Source organism: Macaca thibetana, chromosome 10 (genome assembly GCF_024542745.1).
Source record: "Macaca thibetana thibetana isolate TM-01 chromosome 10, ASM2454274v1, whole genome shotgun sequence".
Lineage (NCBI taxonomy): Eukaryota > Metazoa > Chordata > Mammalia > Primates > Cercopithecidae > Macaca > Macaca thibetana.
Genome location: NC_065587.1, coordinates 28,134,927 through 28,149,264, shown reverse-complemented (window position 1 = coordinate 28,149,264; position 14,338 = coordinate 28,134,927). Strand labels below are relative to the sequence as shown.

The 14,338-nt window shown below is 55.6% G+C and overlaps 1 protein-coding gene across 7 annotated transcripts in view; it reads left to right on the top strand.

The window, feature by feature from the left end:
* SPECC1L (sperm antigen with calponin homology and coiled-coil domains 1 like) overlaps positions 1–9,171 on the top strand; it is a 343,168-nt gene extending 333,997 nt beyond the window's left edge. For all 7 annotated transcript variants that reach the window (XM_050746048.1, XM_050746046.1, XM_050746050.1 and 4 more), the window contains 3 exons: positions 3,565–3,681; positions 4,595–4,654; positions 6,457–9,171. In XM_050746048.1, the coding sequence (XP_050602005.1) occupies positions 3,565–3,681; positions 4,595–4,654; positions 6,457–6,546 (267 nt within the window). In that variant the 3' untranslated portion in view covers positions 6,547–9,171. The remainder of the gene's footprint in view (positions 1–3,564; positions 3,682–4,594; positions 4,655–6,456) is intronic.
* The last annotated feature ends 5,167 nt before the right edge of the window (positions 9,172–14,338 follow it).

Here is a 14,338-nt window from a genome sequence, read left to right as displayed (position 1 = left end):
TCTTCATTAGGTCTTCAGAACCCTTTATGGGGTGGTAACTGTTAAATCATGGCCAGAGCAGAGAGCCACATGGAGGGCGGGCCAGGCCTCTTGGGAATGTAGCAGGTCTTACTCTCAGGACTGCGTCTTCGTGGCCAGAAAGTGTGAGGACTACTACTGAGGCAGAGAGGATTCTCACCTGGGCCAGGTATTTGGGGAGGGCTGATGTCAGTGAATGACTGGTGGCACACTCTGAGGTAGCCAGATCAGACTGTTGGTACACCAGCCACCACAGGCTTGCTGCCACCTTCCCCTGCGACTCTTGGCAGGTTTGCATTTCCTTGTTCCTTAATCTGGTCACTTTCCTCACAGCAGTTTATAACAGTGTCTCTGGGTCGTATCAGAGAAGCTGGAAGCAGCAGATGGTCAGGTTAATGAGAGGAAATGGCCTATGAAAGTAACTCTTGGTGCTGCTGTCCTTTGGAAGGCTCATGCTTTGCACAGCCACTGGAGCATTCTGGGTACGTGCAGTCAGGAGCCAGACAATAAATACATTTTGATGATGCAGGTGATGAGAAGTCAGCCTCATGCTCCTCCACGTGGTCTGCTGCTTTGTGAGGACACCCGCCTAGAGCTGTGAGGCTGGACTGATGGTCTCCCTTGCGGGGGCGGCCTGCCCAGCCTGCTTTACTTGGGTCCTCGCTGGGTCGGACACATCCTTACAGTTCCGAGCCTGGGTTCCCGTGGCCTCCACCTGCCCCTGTCTCTGAGCCACAGGTCCCTGACTTGGTGTTAGGTCCTAACAGTATATAAAGAGGGGTCAGGATTCATAAAGTGCTTTTGTAAGCTTTGTAAGACTCTATACAGATATAGTTAATAATATAATGATAATCATAGTGTTAATGTTGTTCTGTGAATCACTCGTTCCCGGGAGGAGGATAAAATGCTCCCCAGGAGCTGGACGGTTTGCCTTGAATAGTAAAATCTGGGCTTTCTCGGTCACCTAGGAGGCTGGCTCTTGGTGCAGTTGAAGGTGGCGTAAAATAATGAAAGTAGGACAGGGTGGTGGGGAGGTGTTCTTTTTCAGCTTGTGGTGTCTGCATAAAGTATTAATTAGGAAATTTGAAATGTGTAGATTCATCTTCATAAGGACTCTTGCAAATAAGGGTAAAGGCTACATACCAGCTGAATTGCAGAATATTTTATATGATAAAATACTCTGGGCCAGGCAAGGTGGACTGCATCTGTAATCCCAGCACTTTGGGAGGCTGAGGTGGGAGGCTTGAGCCCAGGAGTTCAAAGCTGCAGTGAGCTATGATTATGCCACTGCACTCCAGCCTGGAGACAGAGTGAGATCCTATCTCTTTAAAACCTAATAATAAAGGCCGGGCGCGGTGGCTCAGGCCTGTAATCCCAGCACTTTGGGAGGCCGAGGCGGGTGGATCACGAAGAGATCGAGACCATCCTGGCTAACACGGTGAAACCCCGTCTCTAATAAAAAATACAAAAAATTAGCTGGACGTGGTGCTGGGCGCCTGTAGTCCCAGCTACTTGGGAGGCTGAGGCAGGAGAACAGCGTGAACCCGGGAGGCGGAGCTTGCAGTGAGCCGAGATTGCGCCACTGCACTCCAGCCTGGGTGACAGAGCGAGACTCTCTCAAAAAAAAAGAAAAGTAAAAATAAAATCTGAATTATGTATTCCTTTTATAGTTACAAATACTTTAAAATGTGGAATAAGGTGCCCCTTAAAAGAAAGTCAAGGCTGGGTACAGTGGCTCATGCATGTAATCTCACTGCTTTGGAGGCTGAGGCAAGATCGCTTGAGCTCAGGAGTTTCAGACCAGCCTGGGCAACATAGCAAAACCCCATCTCTACAAAAAAATAAACAGAATTAGCTGGATGCAGTAGCACGTACCAGCCTATAGTCCCAGCCACTCAGGAGGCTGAGGTAGGAGGATTGCTTAACCCCAGGAGGTCGTCAAGGCCGCAGTGAGCCAACTCCACTCCAGCTTGGGTGACAGAGAGACCCTGTCTCAAAAAATTTTAAAAAGTCGAGGTGGTTCCCCAAGAGTTGGCATGGAGAGCACACAGCCAGCCTTAACTGGCTCCTAATGCAAGATGGGGGCAGTCAGATGGTGACAGCTTCAAGTTACAGAGGTGTTTTGGTTTGTGGTTTGTGTGTTTTTTCGGAGATGGGGGGTCTCACTGTGGTGGCAGGCTGGGGTGTAATGGCTGTTCACAGGCACAGTCATACCATGCTGCAGCCCTGAACTCCTGGGCTCAAGGGATCCTCCTGCCTCAGCCTCCTGAGTAGCTAGGACCACAGGCACGTGCCTAGCAGCAAATTGCAGAGGTTTTTGATGAACTGCAAGTATTTGCTTAGAGTCCCTGATCTGGGTTGTCAGGCTGAGTCATAACTTTTCTTAACAGAACAGCCCTGCCCCACTCCCGTGCCCCATGCTCCTCCCTGGCAGAGTTGAGGCCACAGCCTGCAGGGCTGAGGAGCCCTGTACGCATCCCACCTCCCCTCACCAGATTCTAACAAGACCAACTCACAGAGGATCAAGGCATTTAATCAGACCAATAAATTGCCTCATCAAAGACATCTTTAAGCGAACCTGTATTTTCAGATAACTTTTTTTAACCACGAGTGTGTGGTGGGGTACACTACAGCAGTCTCCAGTACATGTGGTGCGTGGCCTGGACCAATGCTCAGGGGGCCATGTTGTCGCTCTCGGCTTCTCACCATCCATCAGAGCAGGTGTCGTTGCAATGAAAAGGGCAGAAGGTATCTTCATGTGTGGGCACACTCTGAGATACACCCTGACTTGGAGGATCTTTTACGTGCTTCAGCAACCAATGGAGAATGAGTTGTATTTTAATACGTGGTGCTTTAAAGGTCATTGATTACTGGCAGGGCGTGGTGGCTCACTCCTGTAATCCCAGCACTTTGGGAGGCTGAGGTGGGCGGATCATGAGGTCAAGAAATTGAGACCATCCTGGCTTACACGGTGAAACCCTGTCTCTACTAAAAATACAACCACCACAAAAAAAATAGCCAGGTATGGTGGCACGTGCCTGTAGTCCCAGCTACTCGGGAGGCTGAGGCAGGAGAAATCACTTGAACCCGGGAGGTGGAGGTTGTAGTGAGCCGAGATCACGCCACTGCACTCCAACCTGGCAACAGAGTGAGACTCCATCTCAAACAAACCAAAAAAAAAAAAGGGGTCATTGATTACCACCCATGTCCTCTGGTCTGTACTGTCACCCCAACAGGTCATGGTAGAGGCCAGCTTCAGCAGCCTAGGGGCCTCTCTTTGTATGCAACAACTAGTAAGTCAGCAAGATGCCACGTGTTATACCAGGCCCAGGCGTGACCATGCAGGGGCAGCCATCTACAGCTAGTGGGTGGGACAGGTTGGGGAGTCATAGGTACCAGGTAGCCCTTGGACATGCCCGCCCTGCCCTGGGTTTGGTTTTGTATTTTGGAGGCCGTGCAGGATCTGAGGCCTCCTGTGTCCTCCTTGGCATCTCCTAAGAGGGTCCTAGCATGTGTTGGTTACATGTTTTTCTTCCTTTCCTTCAGAATATTGACATTACAAACTTTAGCAGCAGCTGGAACGATGGGCTGGCTTTCTGTGCCCTCCTGCATACGTATCTCCCTGCCCACATTCCATATCAAGAACTGAACAGCCAGGATAAGGTAAGCCATGGAGGGCCAGCTCCTGGCACCCACCTCACAGGGTTGGAGGGCTGAGAACCAAGGGCAGTGCCTGCCATCAGCAGGTCACATGCCACAGCGCTGGCTTGCGATTGCCTCGTGCCAGCTGGGTCTTATTCTGGATCAGGTCATTCATGCTGAGCCCACCAGTCCCTGACCCACCTTGTGTGGAGTATTTGGTTGGTTCAGAATTCCCCAAGTGATATCATTCCTGGTGGGAGCAGCCAGTCATTCCTGAGTGACTACATTTAGGATGAAGAGCTTCACCAGGAGGGGGCCAAGGCAGGAGTAGTCAGGCAGTGCTCCTGCCTTCTTGGCAGGGCTGACCAGGCCAGGCCAGCCTCCTGCCACCTTGAGGAGGGCTGTCACTCCATGGCCCATTCTGCACTGTGGGCCTTAGAACTGGCAAGAAACACCAACCCTGTGCACTCCAGGGCATGGGGACAGGGTCAGGGAGAAGCCCTGCCCAGACGACCACTGGAGAGGATCCAGGCCTGCAGCTCCCGCCCCAGTCCCCTGCTTCCCCCATGTCAGCCCCCAGCTCTGCAGACAAGCCTTGAAGATCCCTGTGGGGGAAGCTCATTTGATGAGTATTCCTAACTAGCTTTTGGGGGCGCTTGTTCAGGCGCCATAGCATTGGTGTGTCAGAAGTGGGATTCTTCAGGAGTGAGGAAAGAACAGGTGTTGGTGGGTCACTCTGCAGCAGGTTGGGAGGGGAGGGTGGCTGGGCCTAGTGCAGGGTACTTGCTGCAGACGCAGAAGCTCAGGCTCCCAGCGTAGGTTTGTTGTGGCATCAGGTAGAGGTAAGTGTGCATCTGTCCCAGGCCGTTGTGGAGACCACGTGACTTTCTCCGTGCCTTGTTCATGCACTCCTGTGACATGGTTTCTTTTACAGAGAAGGAACTTCATGCTGGCTTTCCAGGCAGCTGAAAGTGTTGGCATCAAATCCACACTGGTGAGCCCTTGTGCCCCTAAGTCACTGGCAGGGCCCTCCTTCTGGCTACGAAGAGTTCAGTCCTGTTTAAGCTGAATCCTCGTGGGCGTGGGGTGGTGTGGCTGCCTGATAAAAGGCAGCTACGGGGTGCTCTGGGGCCAAGGGAGGGTCCCATTAAGGGTGGGTGCAGATGTGGGATCTTGCATCCTGGCGCCCAGCACTTTATCTCACGTAAAACGCCCTGAGGATCCCCCTGAAAGGGTGGGAGGCCTGAGACCATGAGCCCAGCCAACCTTACCTGGGATGGCTCCTCGCAGTCACTTCTTCCATAAGGGAATCCCTTGGGTCAGAAGAAAAATGTCACATGTTTATAAATCTTGCTGTCAAAAACACCACACCAGCAGGTCCCTCTGCCTTGTCCATCTAGAGGGAGAGAGCAAGGCAGCTCCCAGCCAAGGCAGGTGGCTTTAGAGGCTCCTGCACTTCCTCGTGATGGTGTGGGGAGCCACTGCTCACAGGACAGAAGTGTGGAAACCCGGCGTGTTCTCAGGTTTAGGCCTCTCACGCTTCTACCTTGCCGAGCCCGACTTCCCGGGAGAAAACACAGCGTCCGAATCCAAAGCCAAAGCTTCTACACCCAGAGACACTTTTATGAAGTAAACTGAGTGCTGCAGCATTGCACGGTACACACAGACCATCAGGGGATGTTCAGAAAGGGCGGAGAGCCCACAGGCCAGGCCAAGCCCCAAACAGTCCTAGATCTGGGGCCCTCCAGGGCCACCTCCTCATCCCCGTGCCCCCACCCTAACTTGCAGCAACTGGAGGTGCTGTGAAGAAGCATTTACACCCATGTTCACTCAGAGTGTTCATGCCACAGGTACATCTAAATCCCTGGAAATGTGCTTTTTTTAGGGTGGCCTCTGTTCAACTGTTGTACAGGGAAAAATAAGTTAAATATTTCCCCATTCCTGAATATTTTACAACACGTGTAAAGTTCCGATATATTAAAAAGCAGGCCTTTTTCCCACCCTCAAAAGCTTCTATAGTCAAGATTCTTGGATTGACCAGACAGGTTTTCATTTTCTGCACCAAGTCACCAAGGGCGCCCTCCTGATCCTGCATGCTCAGTCGCACGTCCTGTGCTCCTCACCCACGGGAAGGGAAGGATCGCTCAGGCCGGCCCCTTGGGACACTCCCCACGCCCTCAGCAGCAGCAGTGTATCACTTTTTGAGGCCTTCTGTCGCGTGTTAAAGACTGTGAGACACTGGAGTGGGATGGGGGTGGGTCCACGGTTTCCCAAGTTTGTTTTCCTACAACATCAGTTCACCGGTCACAGGTCACTGGCGTTCAGCAGAGCACAGTCACAGAGCAGAGTCTTGGATGATTTCAGACTGTTGCCCATGGTGAAAGCCATCAGAGTTGGTTCTGGGAACCTCCGACACAGAAAAATTCTCCTAGGCCAGTGCCTGGGGCTGAGAAGGGCTCTCAGAAGGGCCTCCCAAGGAATGGTTTAAGAAAAGAGGCAGGTGCGGGGAGGAGGGAGGAAGTTCCCCTGCCCAGACTGGACGAAACCCCGTTCTGCAGAGCCGTGAGCAGGGAGGCACCTTGCCTGTCGCTCTGGGGCTGGGGTGGGTGGCCTGGGTACAATGCTGATGCCCAGGGAGGAGGTGCTCTTGACCAAGCTTTAAAAACATGTAATTAGTCCTAGAAAATCTTTCAAGGCCCCATCCAACCCCAGAAGCCCATGTTGCTGTGGCAGAGCCCATTGGGACAGCCTGGAGGTGACCTGCAGTTCTAACCAAGCCTCTTCCTTGTCTGTCAGGACATTAATGAAATGGTACGGACTGAACGGCCCGATTGGCAGAACGTGATGCTGTACGTGACGGCGATCTACAAGTACTTTGAAACCTGAGCATGCTGGGAGGAGCCGCCCCAATAGTGGGGGTACCCCTCCACAGTGACCAAGCGACACCAACGCCATTAGCTACGCACCCCTGTAAAGCTTCCAGCAACTCCAACTCTGAGCTGCTCCGCAGCGTGTGAGCCTCCAGCTTGGGGCTTCCGTATTGGCAGAACTCAGCCGTGTGGCCCACAGCTCCCACCAGGGCCCCTCCCACATGACCCATCCACTCAGGTCATGTGGGCTCAGCACACATCCCACAGGCCAGTGGCTGCTGGAGTTTTCCTTCTGAAAAGAATATTGAACTACACTAGTGCTCCAGGGCACCAAACAAAAAGGGCTTCATGCACAGCTGAACTTGGGAAAGGGATGCAGTTCTGTGGGAAACTCACTGGGGTTGATGAAGGCTCGGCTGTGGCACTTCCTGACTATTGGCTGGGGTGGGTTCCGGCACTGATGAGAACGCAGGAGAGTCAGTGCCTGGCAATTCCCAGCGCCCTGGGCCCTTCACTGTCCTAGTTCGGAGGAGCATGTCACCACAGATGGGTCAGCTGCCCCACACCTGACGGGGCTGTCCCGGCCGACGCAATCCAGGCGTTTTCAGCCTGAGCTAGGAGAGTATCTAGAGGGCGTGGTGCAGGCGTGCCGGGGCTGGGGGTGCTGCTGCTGCTGTCGCGCGGCTGGGCTTTTTGGCAGGAAGCAGTCCCACGGTCCCCTTGCCTGGAGACTGCGACCTGTCTTCCATCCTGGAAGGGGTTTGGAGTCCCAGCTCTGGCTTTAGATTTCTTCATCATAGGGAGTTTTTCTAGTTAAGATTTTTGTTTTGTTATGAGCAATACTGGAAAAAGTCGCTCCTGTTCTGTTAGTACCAAAGTTACATTCTTTCAATAAGCATAGACATCTAAACAAGATCTGTACGTTAGCATGGTGAGAGCAAGGAATGAAGCAGGAGATAGGAGAAAAGTAAACAACTTTAGGGAGCCCAGGCAGTGTCATTTAAACTCACTGAGTCACTAAGACATCATCCTCCTAGGCCAGAGTTTAAGAAAGTGCCTTAACTCTTCTTGTGAGGGCAGCCACTGCCCTCCATGGCCAAGGCAGGGGCCTCGTTCAGGGCTCAGTGGTTGAATTGTCTCCCGCCACCATGCCTGCCCTCCCCAGCTACTGGGTCCTTGCCCCCCGTGCCCACCCTCCCCAGGTGCTGGGTCCATGCCGTTTGAACCAAAGCCTTATTTAAAGGTGGTCACTGGAGATGCTTTTAGGCTGGAACTCAACAGCTCTTTTTGGGAATAGGGATCTCCCGTGTGCCTAATGCAGCAGCTATTGGTTTGAACAATGTCCAGACAAGACGTGTAGCTTTGAGAATACAACTGTGTGTGGCACCTGCAAAGCACTATGAGGAAGACCAGCCACCAGTGGAAGCGGGTCACTGCCCCACAGACTGGTTGCAATGAGGGGCTCCCAGGAGGCCCAGCCAGCCCGACTGTGGGCTGAGGGGTCTGCTTCAAGCACGATGTTCTAGACCAGGAGTTTAACATGCCTGCGTAGCCTAGAATGTGGTTATTATGAAAGGGGCTGTGTATGTGGGTGCGGCTGCCAGCACACCTGGTCACCAGATGGCCAGGAACTGCCCATCAGCCCTGCCCAGACGTCAGCCTGGGAGCTCAGGCCGCTGCCGCCAGCTGGATACCCTTTGGTGAAATGCCCGTTTTCAGCTAAGGAGAGGCCAGGCAGGCAAAGTCATGCCACAGAGCATAGCAGAGACCCCCGCAGACGCCTGGCCCAGTCCCCCCGTCTGAGTTGTCTTCTTGTTGCTGTTCCTCTGTTGATGGCCAGCTCTGCTATTGGCATGAGCCACTAATGTTCGTGTGAGAATTACTGTTTTTATATGTCTCTCCATTTAGGTGTCCTCAGTTCCCATTTTTGCTCTCATTTGCCTTCACAGAGGCCAGTCCACCTGTCCAGATCCAGCTGACTGGTCATGGTTTGGTTTATTTATTTTGTCCTTTAGGGGCTATTTTGCCCTAAGAATGAGGGGACTTCCCCGGGTCTGCAGTTCCCAACTTTATCTTTTGCTGGCCATGCAAGCCCAGCCCTCGTGCATCATGGGATGAGGGGGTAGGGATCCCCAGGATCTTCTAGAGGAAGGTGGCCATGGATGGATGGGCTGTAACTGTGTTTTCCCTCTGAGAGTCTCATGGGTCCAGCATCAGGCCTGGGGTCAGCAACAGGGAAAGAGGGTGGGCATGGGGAGGGCCTGGCCCCGCCTATCTAGAGGCTCACCTTGGGCCCCTCCTTGGGGAAGGTTTGCATGCAGAGCTGCAGGGGAGAGGGTTCCAGAAGCATTGCCTTTTGCCTCATCTAATAGGATCCTTAGAACACTGTGGGCTTTAGGAATGACTATAGATGCTCACACATGTTTAAAGTGACATTTGGAGATGCTCTCAGTCCTGTGGCACCTGGCACGAAGCCTCCAGGAAGCCACTTTGCCTCTTCTCCCTTCAAGCACAAGCTTTACTGCAAAAGGGCCAGTCGCATTTCTATTTCTCTCGATCCCAGGCTTCTGTGGACTAACGATACTTTTAAATGTTGTTCTGGTAAATATTCTTGAATGTATTAAAATGGCTGAAACAACAAGCTTGGGCTTTTCTAGCTTGCCCTCCCCTCCCTGTCGTCCCTCTGGCATCACATAAACCAGAACCCAGCTGCCTCCTGGGACTGGCTGTGGAGAGGAGGGCATCTCTGAGCTAGCCTGTGGCCCTACCCCAAGGCACACTTCCTCGTGTGGGAAGATCCTGACCAGGAGTCCCGGGTGGTCTCCCCTGGGCCACAGCACATCACCGTGTGGCCTGGGGCTGTGGGACAGTGAGCCCCGTAACCACTGGGGTTCTGTGACAGATGACAAGACCCCAGAGACCGTGGCAGAGCTGCCCCTAAGAGAGGGGAAGCCCCTACATATCCTGGACACATGCCTTCCCCAGGGACAAGAGGAGTGTGTCTGGAGGGGTTTTGTTTGTTTCGAGGCATGTATCATCTTGGAAATAATTGTCAGGATGTATAAAATAAGAAGAAAAGTATACTACCCAGAGGCAACCAGATAAACCTTTTTTTCTGTGCATTGTTTTTGTTTTTGTTTTTGAGACGGGGTCAATGACGGCTCACCACAGCCTTAACCTCCAGGGCTCCAGCAATCCTCCTGCCTCAGCCTTCCGAGTAGCTGGGACCACAGGTGTGTGCCACTATCTCCAGCAGGTTGTGTGTGTGTGTGTGTGTAGAGATGGGCTTTTCGCCGTGTTGCCCAAGCCGGTCTTGCACTTCTGGGCTCAAAGCAATCCTCTTGCCTCTGCCTCCCAGAGCCTTGGGGTTACAGGTGTGAGCCACTACAGTGATTGTGAATGCACTGAGCTGGCCTGGAGAACACTCATCACCTTGTCCACGTCACGTGCAAAAGGCCCATGGTGGTGGTACCTCCTGCATACGAGGGCATGTAGTGAATGCGCTTCCCAAGTGGACTCTCCAGGGTTGGGAGCCCAGCAACTGCCTTGCCCTTGAGTAAGCTGGGCGTTGCGCTATGACCTGCAAGTGCTCATGAGCTGCACCCCTGGGTGCCAACAGCCGCAGGCACCCTGGGGTGGGCAGCGGGCAACAGCTGTAGAGCTGGGAGCTGGGTGTGGAAGGACTGGGGCAGGACTGGGCTTGGATTCAGCTCCTCCCTGCTCAGCAGCCCCTGCGTTGTGTCCTCTGCTGTGTGGAGGGGGTTCTCCCCTAGTGGTCAGCAAGCATCTGTGGAGCCTGCTGGGCAGGCCTTGTGTGCAGCGGCCTCCACACGTCAGCAGGGGACCGCCATCCCGGCCAGCGCACCTGGGCCTTGTCCTGGGCAGCACAGACTCCTCCGCCGTCCCCAGGAGGGGCAGTCACTCCCAGACCCTCCGCCCGTCCCGCCTGCAGTTGCAGCTGCCTTGGGTGCTGACTAGGGTGGCCCTGAGGGGATCCTTCTGTCCCCAGTTACTGACTTGCGGGGCCTGTCCACAGTGCTGCTCCCCTCAATTTGGAGCTGGCTCTGCTGCTCCCCAGGGCAGCACCTCTGGGGAGGGCATCTCTTCTACCTTGACTCAGAGAAAGTTCCAGGATCTCTGAGGGGCAGCTTAACAGGTGGAAGGGAGAAGCTTTGAGATTCCAGGGAGAGGAGAGATTGCAGAAGGATCCCTTACACCCCTTCAGCACCCTGAAGGGCGTGCGGTCCTGGGCCCAGATGCCATGCCCTGCCCCAGCAGCCCTGCCTGGCCAGCTCTGTGGCCCCAGCCCCACGGGTCCGGCACTTCCTGCAACCTGGGGGTAGCCTGGGTTCTATTTTAGGTTGTCCCTTAAGTGAGGAACCAGGGCAGACAGAACCGGTCTCTACATGATCAGAGCCGCTTCCTCATACATCAGGTGAGGATAGACTCCTGGGTTGCTCAGATTCGGGGCTCTGGATTCCAGCAAGAGCTTTGACCCCAACAGGTCTGGACCTTACTGGGCATCTACAGGAGGCTGGGCTGGGCACAGGAAAGGACTCCACCTCCCTGGCCTGACTGGCCCCCTCAGGCTGAGAGTACGTCGGGGGCATCCTGCTGTGAGGCAGGGGGAGGGGTCTGGAGAGACCAGGCGCAGCCTGCCAGTTGACCGCACCAGGCCCAGAGCAGGAGCTGAAAGGTCTGGTCTTTTGTCTCCACCCTCCTGTGTGTGTGAGGAAGGGGTGGCAGGGGGTCTGCAGTCTTAAGAGCCAAGCAGAAGGCCGGGCGCGGTGGCTCACGCCTGTAATCCCAGCACTTTGGGAGGCCAAGACGGGCGGATCACAAGGTCAGGAGATCGAGACCATCCTGGCTAACACGGTGAAACCCCGTCTCTACTAAGAATACAAAAAACTAGCCAGGCGAGGTGGCGGGCGCCTGTAGTCCCAGCTACTCGGGAGGCTGAGGCAGGAGAATGGCGTAAAGCCGGGAGGCGGAGCTTGCAGTGAGCTGAGATCCGGCCACTGCACTCCAGCCTGGGCGACAGCGAGACTCCGTCTCAAAAAAAAAAAAAAAAAGCCAAGCAGAAAAGAAGGGCCAGGGCAGGCACCCACCAGGTATGAAGCAGATGTGCCCGAGGGGAAGGACAGGCCATCACAGGACTGGGTTGCACCCAAGACTTCTGCCAAGATGAGCACTGAGGAGGAGGCAGGACACAGGTCCTCCCCAGGTCAGCCACCGACACTTGGGATGTGCTGGGGTTGTTTCCATCTCTGCAAAGCGGGGCCCCCTCCTGGGCCCTCCTATCAGGCACCCTCTCTGACATGGGGTACAGAGGCCTGGCGGGTCACGTGGCTGGGGCCACAGGAAGAGTGGGCAGGTGGCTTAGAGCCATCAGGGTGATGAGTGGTGAGCCTCGGCATGAGGGCTGAAGAGGACTGTCACAGCCCACCCTGGAGCCCGGGCTCCACTCCCCTCGGGGCCTGCTTTCCCATCTACGCCAATCATCCCCACGGCCGGGTTGCTAGCAGGTTGCTGTTTGTCCTGACACCCAGAAGCAAAAATGGGGTGAACATCTTGAGTGGGTAGGGGCGAGTTGGAGGATGATAGCCAGTGACTCGGAGATCACTTCCTCCGTATGTTTCTTCTGCCTTTGCAGGACCTCTGTTAGGATAAACTGGAGCCCTGTGAGGTCCCTGCCCCACTGGAGAAGTTGAGGAGCACCCCGGGTGACCCAGGCGGTTTCCAGGGACCCTTTCCCTGCTCACCGGCTGCTTGTCCTGCGCCTGGCGTGTCTTGCTCCTGATGCAGCTCAGCTGGCCTCAGAGCAAACAATGAGGGCCAGAGGCCACCAGGTGCATCCTGGGCAGGAACAAAGGGCCGGAATCCTGGAGCAGAGGAGGCCCAGCTGGCCCCGCCGCCTGGCCTGAGGATCCCGGAGCCTGGATGGAAGGAAGGGTGGGCGCCCACAGCCTTTTCAAAGCCTGCCTGGGGCTGGGCAGGGAAACCAAAACCCGGAGACAGAAGCCGGGGACTGCCAGGGGCCTCCCTGTGCCCACCAAAGGGCAGTAGTTGCACTCGGAGGATTTCTGCCCCTTAGCCTTGTTGCTCCCTTGGGCCTGGGGAGGCGGCCCAGGCACCTGCACAGGGACCTTCCCCAGCCCCACAGCCTTGATATCTGAGGACAGCACTCAGCTGAGGTGGGTACGGGGCTGGCGAGGGGGCAGCAAGGCCAAGACTGAGGAGGTGACCTTAAGGTGTATGGTGCCGAGAACACAGGCCCCTTCCTGGAGAAGACAAGCCGGCCCGTGGGGCAGGCAGTATGGGGACAGCCCTCCCAGGTGCCGTTCCCCATTCCTGAACTGGGCGGCCTGGCCTGTGCCCAGTCCGTGGGCAATGGCATTGCTGGAGACCTGGGCCAAGGCACCTGACAGATGACACAGGACCGTGGGGCTCTCTGCCTCTGAAGGGCCAGGGAGGAGCCCAGTAGGGGAAGGGTGGGGGCCTGGCCTGAGCCTGCCCCTCACAGCCTCCTTGGCGCTGGCTCCTCATGGGTGGCTCTGAGGATTGTGGAACTGGCTCTGGGGCTGGAGCCACTCCAGGCCCTGCCTGACCACCCCCGGTCTCAGGACCCAGTTCCACTGGCACCAGTGCTGAGGAATGAACTGCCCCTTGAGCCCTAGAGGTGAATGTTAAGGGCTTTGGCACTGTGACCCTGAGGACCAACTTTAGAACAAAGTCATCACTCCCTGCGTGAGGACGTTGCGGCTGCGCCCCGCCTGCTGTGGGACTGGTGTGCACATGGCTAGACCATGCATGGGAAGGTCCACACAGGAAGGTTGCGGGCCCCAGGATGGAAATGGCAGAGGAGTCATTGGGGTCCACACTGGGGGACAAGACAGACCCTCAGAATCAGCTGAGAGCTGGTTTCTGCCTCGTGAGCCCCCGGAGCCCCTCAGGAAGACTCAGGACGCTCGGTGCATGTTTGCTGAGTAAGGGCTTGAATGAATCTGGGCCCAGCAGGTGTGGGCGGGAGGGGTTTGTCCCCACTACAGGAGAGGTTTTATCTTGTGGGGAGCCCCAGAAGTAAGGATGGGGAGCCAAGGATGGGGGCAGGGGAGGGCCCCATGGCCATCAGCATCCCTCACCCCTACCTTGTGATTTGACTTAACCTCCAGGAGGGGGCAGGACAGACACGAGACACTCATTTCACAGTGAGGATATGGGTCCTGGAAGGTCTGCAGGAAAGCCCAAGCTGCTGGCCCCAGGGCGGTGTCCCCACCTGGAGGGGGAGCTCCTCCACTAAGGAAAGCCAGGGCCATGGGAGAAGGAGGGCAGGCGAGCTCCTTTGAATAGAGAGTCAGCAAAGGCCAGGATGAGAGAGAGAGGGGGCACCAGGGCCAGGTCTCTTCAGAAAGACCTGGGGACAGCACCCCAAGAGTCTCATGTGGGTCTCGCCCTTCGGAGTTTAACTCAAGCTATCTGGGTCCCCACACATCCGAGGGTTTCCTCCTCCGCCTTGCGAGGGCCCCACTGGACATTAGGGAACATGAGGACCAGGAGAGCCGGGCTAGCTGAATGGGAACGGGGGGCCAGGCTTTGATCCCAGGAATACACCAGGGAGGCTGCCAGATGCTCAAGGCTGCATCTGGGCAAGCAATGGTCACTGCCATGGGCCTCATGCTCCTCCCAACACACTGGCCAGGTGCCTGTGTGCCCACTTCCCACCCACCCTCTCCTCCCTGCAGTGAGTGGTGGCTGCTGTGATAGAGATCATGCCCCCAATCTGCCTTCAGCCTTAGGGTCCAGCCTGG